The 22,681-nt window shown below is 40.3% G+C and overlaps 2 protein-coding genes across 5 annotated transcripts in view; one reads left to right on the forward strand and one right to left on the reverse strand.

The window, feature by feature from the left end:
- CPS1 (carbamoyl-phosphate synthase 1) overlaps window positions 1-22,681 on the reverse strand; it is a 354,529-nt gene that overhangs the window by 165,088 nt on the left and 166,760 nt on the right. The window lies entirely within an intron of this gene.
- The window catches only part of LANCL1 (LanC like glutathione S-transferase 1), a 36,781-nt gene continuing 31,119 nt past the window's right edge, over window positions 17,020-22,681 (forward strand). The window contains exons 1-2 of one of the 2 annotated variants that reach the window (XM_077885472.1): window positions 17,020-17,288; window positions 21,139-21,256. In XM_077885472.1, coding sequence (XP_077741598.1) covers window positions 17,208-17,288; window positions 21,139-21,256 — 199 coding nt within the window. In that variant the 5' untranslated portion in view covers window positions 17,020-17,207. Of the gene's footprint in view, window positions 17,289-18,675; window positions 18,792-21,138; window positions 21,257-22,681 lie in introns of those variants that run through there. The other variant, XM_077885471.1, reaches the window with a different exon arrangement.

The following is a 22,681-nucleotide window of genomic DNA, read 5'->3' on the forward strand; positions in this document are numbered from 1 at the left end:
GACAACAAAGATCTGAATTTTTGAGAAATAATAAAAATGTTTTGTGTTGCCTACCAATTTGTCTGTAGAAGGGAAGGAAAGGATAGGAGGGCGAGGGGAAAGAAGGGAACAAGGGAGAGAGAGACAACCTATGCTACCTTATTCTGCCCCCAACAAACACACACATACACACCTACACACACACTCACACACACACTCACACATACCTCAAGTAGTGCATTCTGCGCTCAGTGACAAAAAAGAGAGATGTGATAAATTGGGGTGGGGGAGAGGAATGGAAGTTGCTTGCTAAATACTTTTCTTCATATTTTTTGCTTCCAAAAGTCAAATCCATTTTGGGGGCAAGTATACGAGAAAATACTCCTCCTATCAAATAGGCAAGTGAAACAGGAACCCATGAAGGCAAAAGAATTTTGCTTGGCTTAAATGAGATTTTCCTCAACCAGAAAGGACATGCAGGAAGAAAGTACGCTGTTGAGAGAAAGATCGTATTTCCCACTAGGAAGAGGGCTGATGATGGAAGGTGCACAGATCCTGTCTTTCTTTAAAATTTTGCTGTGTTCTTCATCATGGATTTTTTCACATTAATTCAGATTTTTTAAATGTCCCATTGGAAGATGATTCATGTAATACTGAGTTTTGTGGCTCCTCTTAGCCCTAGTCCTGGTGTCTGGATGTAGCACATCACAGAAAGACGCCAGTGTTCTAAGCAAGTCACACCACCCAACACCACCAGACCCCTGCCAGTGTGATACTGGGCACCCAAAGGTAACCTCAGTGGACTGATGACCTATAAAGAGAGGCTCCTCTGTTCCCCCAAATTTTGGACAATGTAAGAACTCAGAACTGTAGAGTTGAGTAAACTGGAAGAAAAAATGAGGTGAATAGCAAAATTGAGATTAGGAATACAAAATAATTTAAGTTCTATTTCTTGCCCATTACATTCATAGATTGATGCCCACATCCATTTTACCAATAATTCTCAGCGCTGGCTGCACATGAAAACCACCTAGAGTGCTTTTAGTACATACCGAAGGCCCAGCCCCACCCCCAGAGGCTCAGATTTAATTGGTATGTTTTAAAAGCTCCTCGAGTTATCCTAATGCTGGAGCCAGGGCTGATCCATTGCCCTTATGCTAACAAGCATCAGTGGTCATGCCATGTGCACTCTGACAGTTGAACCGAGCAAGGGTCCGGCAAAACAGCAGCCTCTCATCACTGTCTTCCCTATCTTCCTTCTGATGTGGCTTCAAAACAAATCTCAGTGCCACTGTGATGAAGCATAAGACAAAACTAAACTCACTACAAAAAGTAAGAAAGCTTGGAAACGCAATTCAAAAATCAAATTTAAAAGGATTCTTAAAAAAAAAAAAAAAGGATCCTTTCACCTAAAACTCACAGAATCTCAATTCTTTAAAAAGGGTATTTGCGGGGCACCTGGGTAGTACAGTCAGTTAAGTGTCACCTTGATTTTGGCTTAGGTTATGATCTGAGGGTCTTGAGATTGAGCCCCACGTTGTAGGGCCCTGCACTCGGTGGGAAGTCTGTGTGAGATTCTCTCTCTCTCCCTCTCCCTCCGCCTCTCCCCTCTGTGCTCTCTCTAGAAAATAAATCTATTTAAAAAATCAAAATTTTAAAAAAAAAAAGTGTGTTTGCATTTATGTGATCATTTCTTTCAAGGTGACAAAGCCATTTTATAGTTAGAGAAGTTAGGAAATAAAGAAAGCACATTTAGAAGAAAATAGCACAAAACTGCTTTTAGTTCTTTTTTATAAAATGCATTTATTGTCATAGCTTAAATACTTTCTTTATGCTCCATGACAGCAACATACACTGCACCACCTTTATTTCTTACAGCCTAGAGGGAAAGCACACCTCTCTACACTGTGTTAATACAAACTTGGTTTAGGTGAGATTTAACCCTGGTTTTCAAGGTGCTTATAATCTAATAGACTATTGGTAGTTCAGCATCCAGCATTGTGACACCATGATGGATGTCCCTGAAATAGCTTGTGAACCAGGTTACAACTTCAGACAGCTTTATTAACCCATCTGTTCACTCATATGAATGAAATCATTCCTCTACAAACTACAAATGACTATCACTTCAAATGACAGCGCTGCAAATGAGATGTTCAACTTGAAAGAGTATTTGCCTGCCCCTAGGGAAATGTTACTGCCAGGATAAGTAGAATCAAGAGCAAAGTGAAAAAGAACTACTTCCTCTGTTTGCCAAATAAAACCTACCACTGGCTTATGAGTGGGCGGGAGAAACAGTCAACCATAGGTGAAGGGAAGGTATCAGTAAATAACAAAAATATCCCTTTATCCATCTATCCCGAAAAAGAACCCTCAAATCCATGGTTGCCAGTGGATTCCTTTGGATTTAATAGTGCCGTCTCCCTGTAGACCCTATGTAAATATTCACACTTAATATCCATGTAAAGTTGAAAGCATTGTCACTAACAATTAAATCTAATTGAATTATTCGTATCACTCAAAAGCACTGAGCCCTGACTTGGAGGAAGATTATGTAGAAAAACTGGTAAACGAGACCAAAATAACAAAAACAAAAACAAAAACAAACCCCACTTTACTTTATAATTTGATCTAGAGCTCACCCAGCCTGTGTTCTTATTACAATCTTCTGTACTTCACACAATTCTCCAATGAAGCCACCAGTTTGCCTCCTATTTGAAAAACCTATTTGAACACCATCTCAGACAAGCAAGTGATGGAATATGACTTGAAAACCCACCAGAAGAAGACAATCTTGAACCCACAGACAAGGGTCTGTAAATAGAATTCAAAGGAATTTAATGATTTTTTTTATTTCTTATTGTAGTTTTTTGCAGAAATACTGAAATAGCATATATATCATTACTTCAGATTTATGATGATTGTTAAGCCAGCTGCTAGATTCTGTTTTTTAATGTGTTAATAAAAAGCACATATATTACTCTAGTGCAATTCCTAAATTATTTTGATAACTATATTTCAATGTGATTTGTTTTCTTCGAATCCTTTGTACTTTATTTTAAAAATATTATTATGAGGAGGAGTGACAAGCCAAGGCAGTCAAAACACAAAAAAGCTTAAGAACTCCAAAACAGAGAAACCTCTCCTTTTATTATATTTATTGGTAATTTGACTTCCGTATTCTCTTACTACCTATCCTGAGCATATAATCCTAAAAGTTGTATCAAGGAAGGCCAGAAACAAGATATCCTCTACTAGATTGTTTGTGACAAGTGGCCCTCTGGGCTTTATGGTGGGGTGAAGAAGGCAGATATCCTCTACACTTCTCTACACACATCCAAACACATTAAAAGTTATTTTCTGCAGATGATCAAACTTCGGTGTTATGAAAGGCTTTCATTTGCATTTCCTAAAAAAGAAAAGAAATTGCCCACTATCCATTATGATAGCTGTACTATGTCTGACTTCTATAGTGACTTGCTAGAGGATGATGGCAATTAATTTAACCTTTTGGAACTTCTACTTCTCTATATGTAAAGAAAAAAAAAGAAAGCTGTGGGTCATTGAACCATACAACTACATCTAGAAGCTCTTTAGTGATCAAATCCTGGTATTGGTTAGAATATATTTTGAGACTTCCAAATGAGGAATGTGATATAGTCATAAAATGGTATAGCATCGAGGGAGAATTCTGGAATAAGAGTAATGCCTAACTCTTGTCAGTTGGTATATTAGGATGGCCTCAACTTAAATTCATAACAGTCAACTGTGTTGGCTTCAGTTCTGCCACCAGGTTTTTGATCACCAGCCACTCCCCACCCACAGCGTTGGTTACTGCCAGGGACTCAGTTGTACTCTTGCCAGCTTTATTACCACCATGCTTACATCTTCACTGAAGCCCTTGCCTAGTTAAGGCGATAGAACTGAGAGAGTGGAATGGTGGGACTATTCTTCAGGATAATAAGCTGGAGGGAAGCCCTGGTCTTCCAACTGAAATACAGCCCCCAGAAAAAGATTCCTCTAGGAGACAGGCATCCTCAATCCCCAGTGTTCACAGATGTGCTGAGGTGATCCTACATTTTTTTTTTATGGGGAAACTGGTGGAGACGTGGTTACTTGATGGTGATAGCAAGATGGTAACTGCCCATTGTCACAGGATACTCAGACCACCAGGGAGAACTGAACAAATCCAGAGACATCAAATGCACACTAGTACAATCAATGCAATTGAGATACATCATCCAGCATTTAAATCCTTCCTGCAGGAACCCAACACAGGCAGTAATTACATCATCCAAAGAAACAAAGCACTCCCTTATAACCAATTAAACTCATTCAAGTCAATTATTCAAACAATTCCTGCCAATACACAATTCAAACCTTCACATCAAAAGCATTTGTTTATCAACTGACTAATGGCTTCCAGAAATTAGCTCCCTGGAAACATTATAAAGTGTCCTAGTCCAGAGCATCACAGCCCTCAAGAGGATTTTTTCCAGCTTTGCATTGACAACATTCCTCATCTTGTAGATGAGGAATCCAGAGACCACGGAGTGGTCTTACGGGATTTCTGAGGTAGAAACAGAATTGGACTCACAAGCTAAGGCTCAATAGACAACATTCTTTTTTCACACACACAGGAAAAAGTGTAAAGTAAGCTTCTCAAGAATTACATGAACAGGCCAACAAATTCATTGTGTACATGTGTACTGTGAGGCTCAAATTGTAGATGGTGGTTTGACAGTAAAAAATCGAACCACCCCACTTTCAATTTTCTAAGGAATCCAGCTTTGGGCAATCATAGTCATAGCTCACCAATGAAAGGACAGAGACTCTCTTTTAACATCTGATGTATCCTGTCATCATCAATTAGGCCATTAAATGACCTTCCCCATGTCCCCACTACCTCCTGCAAGTATCCGGGAACTCTCTGCAGTTGCAGTACACTTGACTGCACCACTAGAACAGGAGTTCAGAATGAGGTGGGTGAATTTTGATGTTAACGTGCATCATTTTTAAATGTTCAATTCTTCCATTAAAATGCTATTGTAAAATCACCTGGGATCTAATTCTGGATTTATGTATTAAAGTCATATGCATGTATTAGACAGAAAATTCTCTCGTGTAACCAATGCTGAGATTGATCTACTAAAGTCACGTCAACCCACATAGAGAAACTCAGCATGGCTGTGCAGGAGAGAGGAGGAGGGGTTACGCACAATTATAATGTATGTTGGGGACGGTTTGTGGGTCAGACGTAGGTCTATAGACATACAAATATCTCCATCATTTTCAAGAGTATTACTGCTATCAACCAGGCTCCAGCTCTAAGAGGTTCCCTAAATAGTGTTCTGGGAAGCAGAACAATGCTGATAATGTTATATGGTGACATAACAGAGTGCTCATAACAGTTGAAGCAAGACTATATATAAAGTAAAATTTCTCTTTCTCTCTTTCTCTTCCTCCTTCTTTCTTTCATTTCCTCCCCCTTCACCTTTCCTTTCCTAGCCTCCTTTCATTGCTTCCTTCCTGCCTGCCTTCCTGGCTTCCTTTCATTCTTAGGATAGCAAGGGGAAAGGCAAGTATAACTGAGGTGGTCCTGTGACTGGTTTATGGCTCTCTCTCTCCTCATTTTATGATTCTGGCTTCAACTAGATTTCCCTATCTTTGATTGCTCCTTACCTAATATTTATTTACTTGATCCTATGACCTCCAAAAGAGAGATGTCAAAGTGTTAGTTGATAGATATACCAGGGAAGGATGTTTTTCTCTCATGCACACATGAAAGTGGAGCAGCCCTGTTTCTGGGTTTCTCCACTGGTGTAAAGTCAACATGCAGAGAGGAAAGCATTCATTCCTGAGATGCATCAGGGAGTAAACCAGTGACAACACACCTCTGCCTATACTGTACCCAAGAGATTTAATCCATCCTCTAAAAAGCTCTCTAGCCAGAAATTCAAAACAAAATCAGCAGCAGTTGAACATCTCATTCTTCAAAGCAAACTAAAGGTAGGTGCTGGGAGACAAAAGGGAAAACCCCTTTCCTCTTTAACCCTGGGATACTCTTCAGTCCTAAAAGGTAATCAAATTAAAGCTTTCCTTCTTCAAGGCTGTTTGCCCTGTTCTGGACCTTAAAGATAAGCTTTCTCACCATCTATAAATTTGCAGTGTAGACCAAATAATTTTTCAAATGTTAAAATAGTAAGTAATTTTCTTACTAAGCTCCCCAATGAACAAATTGCAATAATCCTTAATAATCTATTGCAACTTTAATTTCCCAGATGTGTACAAAAGTAAAGTACACATGAAAAGTATGAATCTGCAGTCCACTGATCCCTTATATTTGTTAGAAAAATCTCAGTAACCTTACTTGGGAAAAAAAGTAACACTTTTTTCCCTATAGATATAAAAATAAACCTTTCTACCACTTCTCTGGCTATGAGATGTGATTATAAATAAAAAGGCAAGGGGTGCCTCTGTGGCTCAGTCAATTAAGTGTCTTCCTTCTGCTCAGGTCCTGATCCCAGGGTTTTGGGATTGAGTCAGGAATTGGTTTCCTTGCTCAGCGGAGAGCCTGCTTCTCCATCTCCCTCTGCCTCTCCCCTCAGCTCATGCTTTTGCTCACTCTCTCTATCAAATAAGTAAATAAAATCTTTTTGAAAAATAAATTAAAAAGTAAAGGCATAATGGAGTGGGAAAGGGGATACAAGTACAGTTGTAAATGTGTTTTAAACCCAGAAATCCCGAAGAGAAATATTACTTTCCAAAGAGAAAAGCTTCAGTTATTGTTCAAAAAACTGGGTGGAATTTGTACACTGATAAATCCATGGTTTAGTTCTGCTCACAATGCACCCTTAATCTCTCAAGGCAATGGTACCTATACACACAAAACAATCACTACCACAGCAGGTGCAGCAGGAGTAGATAGAGAGAACCGACAGCATGCTAATAAGAAGATGGTTAGAAAAACCACAGTCTGTCAAGCCCTGGAAAAGAAATGTGGTCATGAGCAAATTCAGCCTGCAATCAGAGACAGAGTTTTCATGGTATGGGTCTGAATGATAATGATGAGCCCAGACATATGTTGCCATCCTTCCTCACTTTTCAAACAGAAAGGATGTTTTTGCTCTAACTATGGCACTGGAAACATTATAATAATACTTTACACTGACAACTGGCTCATCTCCCCACTAAATCAGAGGAGGTGTGTCCTTTCCTCTAACACAAAGGGGAAAGTTATACTCATGATCTAACAAACAGTATAATTCAGTCCTGATCTTTTCTTTTCTTTTTCTTTCTTCCCTTTCAACCTTGGAGAATAGCCAATTTGTGCAGCTAAAAAAGAATAATGCAAGCAAGTCAGAGAAAAAGGTTGTAGAGCAAATCAGATATTTAATAAAGAAAGGAAAAGGCCATTTCAATGTAGATTCAATTAGTTTCAAGTCCAAAGGTTTCCCACAGGTCCCTAACAAAGACCTGTGAGTTATACTGAGTGAGGTTCAGATGCCCTTTTTTTTTTTTAAAGAACTAGGACATATCCCTATGGTCCCTGACATAGGCAGGAAAACTGATTTAGTGGCCTAATTCCATTCTCAAAATTTGAAACTCCAGTATTGCATTGGTGCCTTTGGGGCATTTTCCTGACATTTCACTGATGCTAAACTGTTCTCCATTTGGCTTTTTACAAATTGATACATATAGCTGTGAGCACAAACATGTGTAAAGGTAAATTTACTATCCAAACTCTTGAATGAAGAAAGACAAACTGTGGAGGAAAGAAAACTTAAAAAAAAAAAAAGGGAAATCAGACTTAGCTTTAAAAGGGGCTGGGGGTGAGGGGGTGGTGGGCTAGACTCACAATGTACTAAACAACACCTAAGAAGAGCTTAAACCCAAAGACGGCAAGTTAGTCAAAGAATGCCAGTGCCAAGAGGTGGCTTGTTGGAACACAGCACAATTTCCACCAACCTCATAACTTAATATGCACAACTGATGCTTTTTCTTTCTTATGTGAAGTGTTTTGCAAATGCAGGTTCAGACAATCCCATTCTGCGTCCCACCCCATGAGACAGCTGCCTGAGCCACTCCCATGTATAATTATGGAGCTGCCACAACATTCAGGTGACTCAAATTGAATCTGTTATATAGCAGGATCCACCTATCATTTGTATCAACTACTTGTAAGACACCAGAGTGCAAATCCTCCTGCTGAATATCTAAATGGCTAAGGGCAGAGTGGAAGAAAAAAGTGACCATAAGCAAGCAGGGAAGGGGGAACACTTCAGCTAGAGCCACATGAAAGGCATGCAGAGTGGCGTGTCATTCAGTAGGTCCTCTGAGAAAGCAATGTATAGATTCTTTAAGCACATGAGAGGGTAGGAAGTTAAGAATATACTTAAATTAAACTTCATTTCCAGAAATTGCTGGTAGAGGCAAGATGAGCTTCAATGTGCTCTGTGTGTGTGTGTATATAGTGTAGGATTCATTTACAGAGGAAGGATGAAAGCAAGCGAAGACAGTCATAGGTCCTACCTTAAGCCTGACTCCTTGAAACTGACCCAAGAGAGAGGCTGCATGTAGGAGATTATTGCCAAGTACCCTCAAGAATAAGGGCAGTAAAGGAGAAGGGGCAGCCCAAGCCATTGGAGAAGCTGATCACAACGCAGTTGCCACAGAGGACCCGACCTATGGCATGGGCAGTTTGGGGTTTAGGATGCCCCTTCAGAGAGATCGCAGATTGAATCAAGGGGACTAGGCTCTTGTACTCCTCAAAATAGCCAGTCATTTGATGCTCTTCAAAGACAGTTTATTTTTTAATTTTTAATTTTTTTGTTTTTTTAAAGATTTTATTTATTTATTCATGAGGGACACACACACATAGAGAGAGAGAGAGGCAGAGACACAGGCAGAGGAAGAAGCAGGCTCCATCCAGGGAGCCCGACGCGGGACTCGATCCGATCCCGGATCTCCAGGATCACGCCCTGGGCTGAGGGCAGGCGTCAAACTGCTGAGCCACCCAGGGATCCCAAAGACACTGTTTAGAAGATGAAAAGGCAACCCTCAGCACTACCCTGCCTGGCCCCTGGAGTGATGGTCAAGGCTTTACTAAAGGCTCTGAGTTAGGCCCCATGTTGAGAAGGTGTAAAGTGGAATTATTCTGCCTGAAGGAAAGCAGATTAAAGTTTCAAAAGGTAAAAAGACTTGTTCTGACTAGTTGTTCTCCACCTTGCTCTAAACACGTTTAAACTTCTGGTTGAGAGATATTTAGGTTAGCTCTAAGAAAGCACTACTAGAAGTTATGAGGATATTAAAAACCCTGATTGACAAAAGAAGTATGAAGCTCCTTTTCTGGAAGGATCTCAGGTGAAATCGTTACCCATAAGTAGAGGTTGTGACAGGTTAGAGTAAATGGACATTTCTCTTTCCTTTCTTTTCTCTTTTTCTTTTGTTTTGTTTTTTTAACAGTAGCCAGGAAATACTTAGGGCTATGATGAGTCAGACATAAACTGGAGGCCATGGTACTCATAGAGTATACTTGTTACCATTTAGCACCATAGTTTTTGTATTCAAGACTCTCTCTCTCTCTCTCAGCTATTTTTCAAACTTTAGTCAGAAAGACAATCATATATGGAGATTTTAAAATGCATATTGAACCTGAACCTCCTGAATCACAATCTCCAGTAGTGAAGTCTGAAAATCTGTATTGTTAATAAGCCCCCACAGTGGCACATCAGAATTACTGCTCAAGAACTTGAAGTTACCCAGGGAAAAAGTTTTGTATAGCTCCTTGGACTCCAAGTCCTGTCCCTCAGAGGGCAGAAAATTCAGCCTGAGAATCTGATCCTTGCTTTCTCAGCTGACCTTGAGAACAGCCCTGGACTCAAATTCAAGGCTCAACCCAGGGGTTGGGAGGATGGCAAAGGAGCCAGCTCCTCCCTGCAGCTATAGACCCTGTCGCAGCCCCTTCCATTGGTACCAGGGTCACAGGCTGACCTGTTGTGTGATCCCTTCCAGATGATCCTATATGGCAGTAGCTGAATTCTTGAAGTTTCCTTCCAGATCTAAGTTACAGTGCTGAATTCATAGTGCTCTATAGGAGCAGCTTTGCCCACCTCTTATTATAAACTAAACTTCTCACATAGTTACTCGCCTGTGCATTTGAACTCTTGTCTCTCATGGCAAATAGAAAGGGAAAAAAGAAGTACAAAAAACGTGGCTACTGGGCAAGTCAGAAAATTTTGAAGTTTCTCTTTTAAATAACTGAAAAGGACCTGCTGCGAGGCAATTCTGAAGCTTAAAAGAGAGACTATATGAGCCACAGTGTCTCTCTGTTGGTGACTTTCCCCTGCCAGGAAGTAGGACTGCCCGATATGCCAAAAAAACACCTCAAAATGAGACAATATTTTATGGGCCTTTGGCAATACATCATCTCCATTCCATAGGTGAGTTTTATATGGTTGACTGGGGGTGGAAGAAAATGTAATCCTCCTGATTAATGATTCATTGCTGCAAGAAGGTTGCTCTGGTAAGGGACGCTTTCCATTTCTACCTTCATTATGCATTTTAAGCATATAGAGAAATGGAGACCTATGTATTTTAACAAGCAATGTAGGTACATACTTCCAACAACAGAGGACGAATCCTGTTTTTCATTTTGCTTGTAAAGATGTGTGCTAACAGAGTTGATCAAGATCCCTTCTCAAACATTAAGTACAGAGAGGAAAAGACAGTTTAAATGTCTGTACACTTTTTACAAACTTTCTGTACACACAGTCTTTAATCTCCTAAGAAAACCCCAGCATACCTGTGTTTCACATGAAAGCGGCTCTTGCCCAGCAGGTACATTTAGAGAAAAGAATCTGTCAGCACACTAATAACGGTCCTGACAAGGGAGGGAGGAAATGTTGCCAGCACCATAGGAAATACTATCTCTGGAAAATTAAAAGTGTACCGTAGTGTGTAGGGTGTGTGTGTGTGTGTTTATGCTCTTGTTTCCTTCACTGGCAATAGCTCCTGTCAATCCATGAATTCTCCACTATGAATGAAATAGAAAATTGCTTCAGTATTAAAAAGTCCCAGCTGGATGTTAAACCAACAGCATGGTGCTTTTAAACTTAAGCTTAGATAACTCTTGCTTTATGCTTCTTAGGGCTGGAAAGGAAATAGGGTACTCTCCACAACACATGCAATACTAAGGAGAAAAGCGGAAAAAGTAACAGCTATATGCCTAATTTTGTGTGTATGTTTTGTTTTGTGAAGGGGAGAATTTTCTAGAAAAAAGAGACAGAGGGGCATCTGGGTGGCTCAGTGGTTAAGCATCTCACTTTGGCTCAGGTCATGATTCCAGGGTCCTGGGATCAAGTTCTACATTGGGCTTGCTGCAGTGGGGGGCCTGCTTCTCCCTCTGCCTATGTCTCCGCCTCTCTCTATGTCTCTCATGAATAAATAAATAAAATCTTAAAAATAAGAAGACTAAAAAGAGAGAGACTATAGAAAAAACAGACTATCAAAAAAAGACTATAGATTATAGAAAAAAGAGACACCTTCTCTCTCAATGACCTAGTTGCCAAGAAAGCTCTAGGGAAATTGTGGGAGGAAACAGAAGGTGTGGTTGCTAGGAGGTCAGAGGGAAAGGTAACATCAACAGAAAGATAAGCTGTTGCCCCTTTGATAGCAGACACATAGTAGCAGTTACTAGAACTGCCATTATGCACTGGAGCCACCAACTGGCCACCAAAATCAGTCTTCCTTCTTTCTTTGTGGCTGGACACTCAGCAGCTCAGCAAAAGACTTGATTTCACAGCCTTCTGGACAGCTAGGCGTGCCAAAGTGACTAAATCCTCATCAGTGGAATAATGTAGAAGTGTTGGTTTCCACTCCCGGGCCTGGGGCTGAAGGCAAGTGCACCCCTGTGTTTAACCGACCTTCCCACAAGCTGGAATACAGATGTGCCATGACCAATGAGGACCTTACAGACAAGGATAACACACTGAGGGAGGGAAAAACAATAAGATGAAATGAAGAGAAAAATAAACATATTTCACTGATTATGCTTTTGACCTTCTTTGTAACTAGTACACACTGTAACATTTTGAAACTAAGATATCAGAACAAAACTAAAGAGCTCTCAGATCATACCCATTTTCTCAGTTTAATATAGACCTTACCGGATTTCTAGAGGTATTCTGTTCTAAAAGCAATAATACAATGAGTATTTCCTGAGAGTTTACACAAGGTACATTTACAAAATGAAAGAAGTAAAACTCTAATATTTTTTCCAAAAAAAATTATTCTAAATTTATAAAAAAAAGGAATGGGCTTTGAAAAATCATCAACAATCAAAACTCTATTGACCATAAATGTGTTCAGCCACCATAGCCACAGATGAAAATAGTACTGTTATGGGCAGAATTGTGCCCCCCTCCCATACATGCATATGTTGAAGGCCTAACTGCCAGTACCTCAGCGTGTGGCTATACTTGGAGATATGGGTTCTTCAAGAATGTAGTTAAGGTGAAATGAGGTCATTCTGCTGGGTACTAATCCATTATGACTGGTGTCCTTACAAGAAGAGATTAGGAAACAGACACACAGAGATCACGCAAAGACACAGGGAGAAGACAGCCATGTGCAAGCTAAAGAGGCTTCAGAAGAAATCAACCCTAATAAGCCTGGATGGCTCAGCAGTTGAGTGTTTGCCTTCGGCCCAGGGCATGCTCCCGAGGTCTGGGGATCGAGTCCCACGTCAGGCTCCCTGCATGGAGCCTGCTTCTCCCTCTGCCTATATCTCTGCTTCTCTCTCTGTGTCTCTCATGAAAAAAATAAATAAAATCTAAAAAGAAGAGGAAGAAATCAACCCTGCCAGCACCTGTATCTCAGATATCCAACCTCCGGAACTGTGAGAAAATCAACTTTTGTCGTTCAAGCCACCCAATCTGGCTATCCTTTGTTATGACAGTCCTAGAAGACTAATACAAGTATGTCTACATCAAGTATTTTTCTTTTGAGCCAGAACTAAGGAGAAATTCTTTGGGTTGCTTCTCTAACAAAATGAAACAAAACAAAAGAAATGGGTTTTACATAATTTCTAGTATTTCAGATCTATGGGTTCTTCTGACTAACAAAGAGAGAACTTGCTCATACTTTGACTATATCTGAACCTTCAAAACAATTCTGTACCCTCCCCAAAATAAGTCTGGATCCATGCCTTATGCTATATTCAAACTCCAAAGGGGCTACAGACCTAAATGTAAACTTAAAAAGATGATAAAATAAAATGCAGAAAGCCATCTTTGCAGCCTAGGAGTAGATAAAGACTTTTTTGGACATGAAGCTAAATCCTCAAATCACAATGTCAAAGTTGGATGAGTTTAACTGCATTAAAATGAAGAATTATGGTACAAGGAAGGATACCCTTGAATAAGCTAACAGACCAGAAGAGATTCTGCAACATCTAAGGCAGAAAAAGATTAATATCTATAATAACTTGCTCCCCCCACGCACAGGCAAAAAACAAAAACAACTCCTGCAAATCAACAAGAAAATAACGCAATACCCGATAGAAAAATGGCCAAAGGATATGAGCCAGTAAATCTCAGAGAAAGGCCAGATGTCTAACAAGCAAAGCTCAACATCCTCAGCAACAAAAATACTGAAAGTTTAACCATCAATGATATGTCCACGTTGCCCATTAGAACTGCGAAAACTAGAACATTAGATAATAACCAGTGTTGGAGAGGACATGGGAATGACAGAAACGATTAGATACTATTGGAGGGGAAATAAACTAGTCCAATAGTTCTGGAAAGTATTCTAAAGGGACAAGGGAAACCAAAGATAAGATGTCCTTTGATCCAGCAATCTACTTTTGGGTACAGTAGTCCACCCTTACCTGTGGAAGATTCGTTCCAAAATCCCTGGTGGATGCCTCAAACCACAGGTAGCTCCGAATCCTACATATATTACATATTTTTTTCCCTAGGCATATATACCTAGGATCAAGTTTAATTTATAACTTAAGCACAGTAAGAGGTTAACAGCAGTAACTAATAATAGAGGAGTTATAAAAATATAATAATCAAAGTTATGTGAATGTGGTTTCTCTACGTCAAAATCTTTTCTTGTATTATATTGTACTGATGCTCCCTCTTCTTGTGATGATGTGAGATGACAAAAGGCCCACGTGGTGAGATGAGGTGAGAATGATGCAGACGTCGTGAGGTAGAGTTAGGCTATTAATGACCTTCTGATGATTCCTCATAAGGAGAACCCTCTGTGTCCAGAGCAAGGCTGACTACGGGGGGACCGAAAGTGCGGAAAGCCAAATGGCAGATGAGGGTGGCCTGCAGTGTTCATCTCAGGAATACTCACATCCAGATCCTTCTGAAAACATGTGCCTGGCTATACCTGGCCGGTTATTTGTGATGTGGAAGTGAGAAACAATGCCCATCCTCGGGGGGAAGGATAAGTAAAATGAGGTGGAGTTCTACTATGAAAATATTACACATTAACTAAAACAACCAACTGTACGCAGAGCAACACAGATCTAGGTCACAAGCTCTGGAGTATTTGTAGCACTATTCCACTTATTACAAGTATTCATGATATATTTTCCAAAGATCTATAAATTAAACATATTGTGGTGATTGCCTTCTGGAGGAGAAGACTGGGTGGGAACTGGGCATTAAGAGAAAAATTAAAATAGACCGATAATGTTATACGAATACACCGATAATGTTATATGAAAAACCAAGGAGTATAATTAGTTCATTTCTGCACCTGAGATTTAAATACAGAAGCCCATACAACAAAAACCTCCTTCCCCAGGTTCTTCCTGAATTTCTTTCTGCACATTATTTGAGCAAGCCAAATCTTCAACGAGGAGGACACTGGAATTATTTAGACAGTTGCCGAATCTTACTAAAAGTTGTTGGTCACGCTATCTCAATGTTCACAAGCCAGGGGCAATTTGTTGCTCTCCTCCTCCCCACAAGGGATATTTGGCATTTGGCAACAACTGCAAACATTTTTGGTCATACCACATGGGAGTTGGGTGCCACTGGCACCCAGTGGGCAGGGGCCGGGGATGCTGCTAAACACACTCTAATGGACGGAATGGGCTCCCCCTGCAAAGAAACATCCCTTTCCAACTCTCAATAGTGCTGAGAGCGAAAACCCTTACACTTTTTCATTGCATTTTCCATTTACCTTCTAAGATCCTTGGGAGGCTGCCTTGCAAGCTGACCGAAGATCAAAGAATGCTCCTTTCCTTCAAGATGCTCCTTTCTTCTTTCCATCTTACTCTTCTACTTACTCTTTTTCCATCTTCCCCCTTCCATTCGTCTTTTATTTCTGCTCAAGCACAATCTACTGTCTTGGTCGCCTCTCTCCCTCTAGTAGTCATTAATCTACTTAAATGCCGCACTGATGCTAATTGCTCATAAAGACTGTGAACGAGATAAACTGATAGCAAGCCATTAATAATTAAAGAAAATTAATTGATAAAATGCCTCTCAGTCCTTTTCCTCTTCTTTCTTATGAGTTGCTCTACCACACATCCATCTATTAAAATGGGAAGAGTACCAATCGGAGATTCACTGAGGGCCTCTACTAAATCTTCATGAATTGGGTGAAAGCGCTAACAAATGTCTTAGAAGGCAATAGTTTAGAAAAAAGCAAAGGGGGCGGAGTCAGATGTAGACTGTGAGAGGGCAGCCACAAAGGGACAATTTCAGGCCAAGGTGGGGGTGGAGGTGGGGATTGAGCTTCACCGGTTGAATGGGTTTTTTTGTTGTTGTTTTTGTTGTTTTAAGATTTCACTTATTTATTTGAGAGAGAGAGATAGAAATAGTGACAGAGATAGCAGGAGTGGGGAAGCGGGTCTGGCTGAGCAGGAAGGCCTACCTGGGCCTCCATCCCAGGACCCTGAGGTCATGACCTAAGCCAAAGGCAAATGCTTAACCAAGCGAGCGCTCTGGGAATTCCATGTTTGATGCCCCGAGTCCTTCACTGAAACAAGAGGAAGGAAAAAGAGTAGAGACAGTAACTCTTTTTTAACTGCATTCCAGGATTCTCTCAGCCACAGACTGGGATTAATATGTACCCGGTGGGAGTTAATTGTAAAGGAAAGGACTGATTTTCAGACACTGGAGACTTAAACATTGAACTTCAATGTTGCGGATATCCTGCTCTGTTGGACTTGGTCACTGCAGGTCCATGTTCAGGTAGCCAAGGATTCAGGTAGACACAGCATCAGGGCCCACCTGAGGCCAAGGAGCAGATCTGACTTCTGGAGTCTTGTGTTTTCATGCATTTTCCTTGAAGTTTCGGTTGCCCTTGGCCATTCACAGCTCGGCCTCGGGGGCCCTGGAGGGCGAATTGTCATCACTGTCTCCAAGGGACCCAGGACGCAGCTCTTCAATATACCCTGTTTTTGTTTTTGTTTTTGTTTTTGTTTTTTTGTCCTCCAAGCTGCTAATGCTGGCAATGGTGTTTTATTTTCTTCCCTTTTGCTTTTCCGGAAGCAAAAGACAAAGTCTGGAAGGTCTCTGCAGACACATCATCCTCCCGGATTTCATTCAGTCCGAGCAGTAGAAATAGGAGTATGTTCAGGCCCCAAAGCAGCCTTTTTTTGTTGTTGTTGCTCTCCAGATAAATTCCTAATTCTAATGAATCATCTGCACTTGAATTAGTTTTTCTTTTTTTTAAAAAAAAAAAAAAAAAAAAAAAAAAAGAATTAAAAGAGAAGGTACGGGAATACTTGGCACGGATGCCCATCCCCGCCCCCGCTCCCCGCCCCCCGGGAGGAAGCACCCGGGCCAACCCTTTCGACATCACGCTACTGTCTCTTTAACAAACGGTACATGGGAAGGGGGCGGGGCTCCGGGGAGTGGGCGCTCCTGATTGGTCCGGCTGGCAGGAAGTGGGCGGTGAAAGCGTGGCGGCTGCCGGCGTCCGAGGTCGCTGCGTGAGAGGCCGAGGCGTGGCCGGGCGTGCGGGCGGCTCGCTGCTCCGCGTCCGGGGAGCAGAGCCGAGGCCGCCGCACGGGGTCCCTGTTCCGCGGCGCGCGCTGGGCCCCGGCGGCCTGCTCGCGGAGGTGCAGCTTCCCGGCAGCCGCGCCGCCGTGGGCTCTGGGTCCGAGCCTCCCCGCCCGCGCGCTGCTCCGCCGAGGCCCCGGGCTCTGCCCCGCCGCTTCCTTCCCTCCGCTCTGCAGGCTCGCCTCCGGCGTCATGGCTCAAAGGGCCTTCCCGAATCCGTACGCCGATTTTAACAAATCCCTGGCCGAAAGCTACTTTGATTGTGCCGGGCGGGTGAGTGTGGGATACCCGCGCCCGCATCCCTGCCCCCGGGGCCTAGCGTGGAGAGGAGGAAGGGAGGAGCGTCCCCCTTAGGTCGCGTGTTATCGCGAGATGCCGCTGCCAGCCACGGGGCCGGCTCTGCGACTCGAGCACAGTCCTCATGGACAGGGGCTCCGTCATTGAGCACTTAGAGCCTAAAAATTGGCGAATGTGTCTTTTTTTTTTTCTATGCAATTGTGGTTTTTTTTTTTTTTTTTTGGATCAGTTGAAAGAGAGGAGAGCAGGCCCGGTGGGATGTCCCCTGTTCCTGCCTTAGGTGTGTGTAGGAACCTGGGCAGGTAAACGAGGACAGCAAGAAGCTGGGATGCGCGGTAAAGGCAGCGTTAAGCTCAAAGTGCTAAGTTACAATGTGGGGACACAGGCCTGAAAATCGCCCTAGTGTTGCCACTTTTTGCAGGACATCCCCACAGCTGGGGGGGGCGGGAGGGAGTAACAGTGTTATTTTATTTTATTTTACTTTTTTATTTTTTTGTTTTATTTATTTTATTTTTTATTTATTTTATTATTTTTTATTTAAATTTTTAAATTCAATTTAATTTTTATTTTAATTTTTTTTGTTACTTTATTTTTTATTTTATTTTTTGTTTTATTTTTTATTCATTTTACTTTAATTTTTTATTTTATTTTTATTTTATTTTAATTTTTATTTTATTTTGTAATTTTGTAATTTTTAATTTTATTTATTTTATTTTTATTTTGTAATTTTGTAATTTTTAATTAATTTATTTTTATTTTATTATTTTATTTTACTTATTTTATTTTTATTTTATTTTTTATTCTATTTTATTTATTTTATTTTTTAATTTTATTTATTTTATTTTAATTTATTTTATTTTATTCATGTTATTTGTAAAGCACTGAGCAAAAGAGAAGCTGATTGTAACATCCCCCAGGCCTGTGTTTTCTCATGCCTCTTTGAGTGAACCTAATCAAGAGGAGATGCAGTTCTTTCTAAGAATACCCAGCTGAGAAATTCTAGAGTGTGTTAGGTCAGAAGAGTGACCTCTTTGAAGTGCACACACATTTTTTCAATTTAATTTTTTTTTAGTTCTACCAGTTTATATCTACTAGACTCGCCATACGAAAAGCATTTCTCGTGAGCCCTAAATGGCCTCAGAGCTCTCCTACCTGCCAAGTTAACTTGATGTGTGGCTCTTTTGGTTCTTCCCTTGAAACATTTGTCACGATGGATTCATTTTACATCAGTAATGCAAGTAGGAGGATGAAAGAGATGGAGAAGAGTTGTAGGATAGAAGGGTGCCAAAGTGTGTGTGAATCTATAGTCAGTCTGATTTTTTTTTTTTTTTTAGAGATTTTATTTATTTATTTATTTGAGAGAGAGAGAGACTCTGAAGCAGACTCCACACTGAGCACAGACTTGGGGCTCAGTCCCACAACCAGAAGATCATGACCTGGGCCGAAACAGTTGGATGCTTAACTGACTGAGACACCCAGGTGCCCCTGATTTTTTTTTTTTTTTTTTTTTTTTAAAAGACCAAACTTGAACCACCTAAGCAAAGCTTCTTAGAATGATCTTGATGTCATATGGCTTCCTTTTGGCCATTTGGCCCTGTGTTCTGTCCAGCTCTGTAGACCCTAAAGCTGAAGTATTTTGTCCGGTCTTGTTGGAGGGAGACCTGCTGTTTCATGCTTACTTGGCAAAGAGAGCATGCCTGAGGGTTTATCCTAATGACAGACGCCTTCAATAAAATAAGCTCACTATTCAGGCTGTTTATAAATTAAATGCTTTTACAAATTTAACCATTTCCAAGGGAGAAAAAAAGATATTCAAGAATTTAAACTCTGTTCCAAAAATAACAAAGTAATTTATTACCTAACACATGGTTTGGGACCAATTCCAGAAAGAAACTAGCATACCAGTTCTAAAATTGTTTAGTGTTGAACATCAAGGTTCAGACCCTAGAGATCTGTCCTCCTTAATTGGTTAACACAGACGTTGAGTAAGGAGTGTTTTCTGGCATCTATCATAAAAAAAAAAAAAAAGGGCTTTTGGAGACTCTGCAAATTATTGCTAGAGTTTGAATAATTTTGTGGTCTGCCACAAGCAATCAGTATTCTAAGGCAGGTCACCTTTATTAAATGCAATTATGTGACAAATAGAAAGTAACTTCTGTTCCTGAGGCTGAGGTGTTCTCATTCTGGGTCTCAGAGTAAGGCCCGGCAAGATGATAAATTATCCATGATCTATGAACAGAAGATGACATGTTCTCATGTAGATATACTCTTCTATCTAGTTGAGATTCATAGACCTTTTATATTAATATTGAAGTACGTTTTATCTTCCTAAATGTATTTTCAAGACTTATTGAAACCTTCACCTCTTGGCAGAAATTATTAAATAATGGGAGTGTGTCCGTCAGACAGTCTGGTTTCTTCTTCAGAGTGTGAAATAAGGGATCATTGTGGTGTTTCAGAATCAGTCCAGATTTGGTTGATAGTTTGATTTGCCTTATCAGAGATGCTCTTCAGAAGTAAAATTTAATATCTTTTATAATAATTCTGACACAACCTGCTTTCTTTTTTCAGGCTTAAGATGCCCTTTTTAAAAAATGAGATTATGTTAACCCTTTTTAAAAAAAGGAGATTATGTTAACAGGTAGTAGTTTTTATAATCAGGTTTGCAGGGTGAAATAAAATGTTTGTGCCCATGTAATATTCCCCAACACTGTTTTGAAATTTTACTGCTTTGCAAAATCCAAGTCTGGGAATTATAGCAGGTTCCTAAAATTGTTGAGGGATACATTAAAGTGACTTTTTATGACACTTCATGATTCAGGGTATACAGAACTTGCAAAATATTTTTCAGTAGCCTTTAGGATGCATAACAGTGCGTTGGTGGGCCTCCGTATGGATGTCACTACCCCCACAGCCCCAACCTTCATAGGCTTTTTAATCCATATCCAAATTATTACTTGTTATAGACCCCTGGACTGCTTAAAATTGTAACAGTACTAACAGTTACATCTCCGGATGTAAATGATCTCATTTGATCCTCAGAGTACCTTTTGACGTTGGTGGGGCAGGTGTTATTATCCTGACTTTATAAAGGTAACTGAAGCATAAAGAAGTTATGAGTAGAGTGAGAGCACTCAGCTAATAGCAGGTGCTGAGAGCTAAGAGCACTCAGCCTCATTCATTGGACAGTATTGATGAAGCCCCTCACTTCTCGGCTAGGCACTGTGCAGGCCTGGGTTTCTTGATGCTAGGTCTGATGTTCTCTCCACTCTGCCCACGGCCCCTGATATCCATGAATTTATTTTGACTTTCTTCTGCTACTTGTACAATTTTTAAAATTTGTTTATCCGTTTTTTGCAAGTGGATTTTTAGGAACGTTGACCCTCATTTTTTTTAAATAACTAAAGCAATGAGAGTGTTTCCTTAGGGAATTATCATTGCTGCCTCTTGAATGGCTGGAAAACAGCGAACATCTTCTGATTTGTGCTGAATTTATTAAGATGACTTTTATTATAATAAAAAATATCGATTTAAATAAGAGATGCTCCCTATTAGATGGGAATTACTGCATGCCACCTTTTCATCAGCAGTCTATTTTAGTATTTAATTATAAATCTTATGTAGAACATTTAAGTTAAAGAACGTTTCTTGCATTGAGTAGGAAAATGTCATAGCCCTTTTAGGTTTTATTAATTTGTCCAGTTTCCCCAGGCAGAAGAAGTGGTTTAAGTGGAAAGGAAGTGCTCTCCTATTTTTGATAGCCTGTAGTCCAGCAAGTTGAGTGGTCCATATTTTTTGATATTTGTTTTCCCTTTAATATCTACAGCTGACTCCTGAGTTCTCACAACGCTTAAACAATAAGATTCGAGAGCTTCTTCAGCAAATGGAGAGGGGCCTAAAGTCGGCAGACCCTCGGGATAGCACTGTTTACACTGGCTGGGCAGGTATGAAGTGCTCACCTTGAGTTGGCATAAGTATTGTAGACAAGAGCCAAAGCGTTACCTTTTGAGCTGACTGAATGGGACACCCTTAAATGCTTCCTGCGTCTGTATATGAATTGTTGCTTCTGGGAGAATGCTGTGCTCTCAGCCTAGCTAGAGGCCTCGGTATCTGGATTTTTAACAGTGCTCTGAATTTAGGGCAAGGAATTCATACCTGCCACAAATTTGGATGGCGGCTTGTAGAAAGAAAAATTGCTGTTTAGCATTACATAATTTGGAGATGGAATTACAGTGGGAAGAGTTGGGAAGAGTCCCAGAATATAGTGTGTGAAACAGAAGTAAAGAAGTAAGGAGAATGTATCCACAGAAAATAAAACACACCCAGATGTCTCTTTAAAAAAAAAAAAAAAAAAAAAGGAAGTTCTCACCTAATACATATCCATACATCAACATAGAGTAAACCGGAGATTCTGTGAATTATCCTTCTGAATAGTCATTGCTGGTTGGTTTGCATTTACTGTTTTCTAGTCATTGAGAGGCTGGAGAAAGTTTGAGAAGAAATAGTAGATAGGTGTCAAAGAGGTGAGAGACAAACCAAAGAGGGAATGTTGAAGAACTTCAGTTAGTTCGCTAATGTAGACAGACCGAAAGATAGCTTTGTAATCTCAAGGATGCACAGTTGAGAGACTCCGTGTGTTCCAGTTACACTGAAAAGGAGATAAGGAGGAACAAGTGTTCAGCTTAAGGAATTTGAATTTGACTTTAAGGCATTGGTGCTTGTCACCAACACACAGATTTCTGGGCCTCACGATGGAACTTGACTTCGATTTTGAATTAATAGTTGACAATGTTAAGAAAAACCATCAATCAGGCCCTCTACTGCCAGGGCTATTTGAAAAACTAAAGGTTAAATAGAAATGGAAATAGGAAAATTTCACACCAAAGCAAAATGCAATTGTGTTTAAATTTTTGGCAGTATGAGTTAACAGTGTCATCTCCTTTGAATGCCAATGTCCTTCAACTTTTTATATTTAAGTATTTATGATACTTATTGCTGGCTCTTGAAAGCAGCTTATGTGGCAAGAGTCTTAGGCAAATTGGCATACTAGGCAGTTTAGGCCGTTTTATGATATAGCATAAAATCTTCCAGATAAATTTGCTAATGGCTTTTGAGGCAGGGGTCCTAAATGTCTCTTAATTGAGCACTGTTAAAAAGCCATTATTCCCACATAAAATGGACTGTCTCCTTCAATGTTACCGTAAATAAAATGCTTTTCTTCCCTGCTAGTGTTCAATCTAGATAGCATGAAACCGAATTGCATAAGAAACTAAAGCTAATTCAACACATAAAATCATGTCGATGCCTTCTCTTCCCATTATTGTATCTTACTAAGTATGAGCTCTTTATTATTGCAATTTTATCACCAA

The sequence above is a fragment of the Canis aureus genome, chromosome 36, assembly GCF_053574225.1.
Source record: "Canis aureus isolate CA01 chromosome 36, VMU_Caureus_v.1.0, whole genome shotgun sequence".
Lineage (NCBI taxonomy): Eukaryota > Metazoa > Chordata > Mammalia > Carnivora > Canidae > Canis > Canis aureus.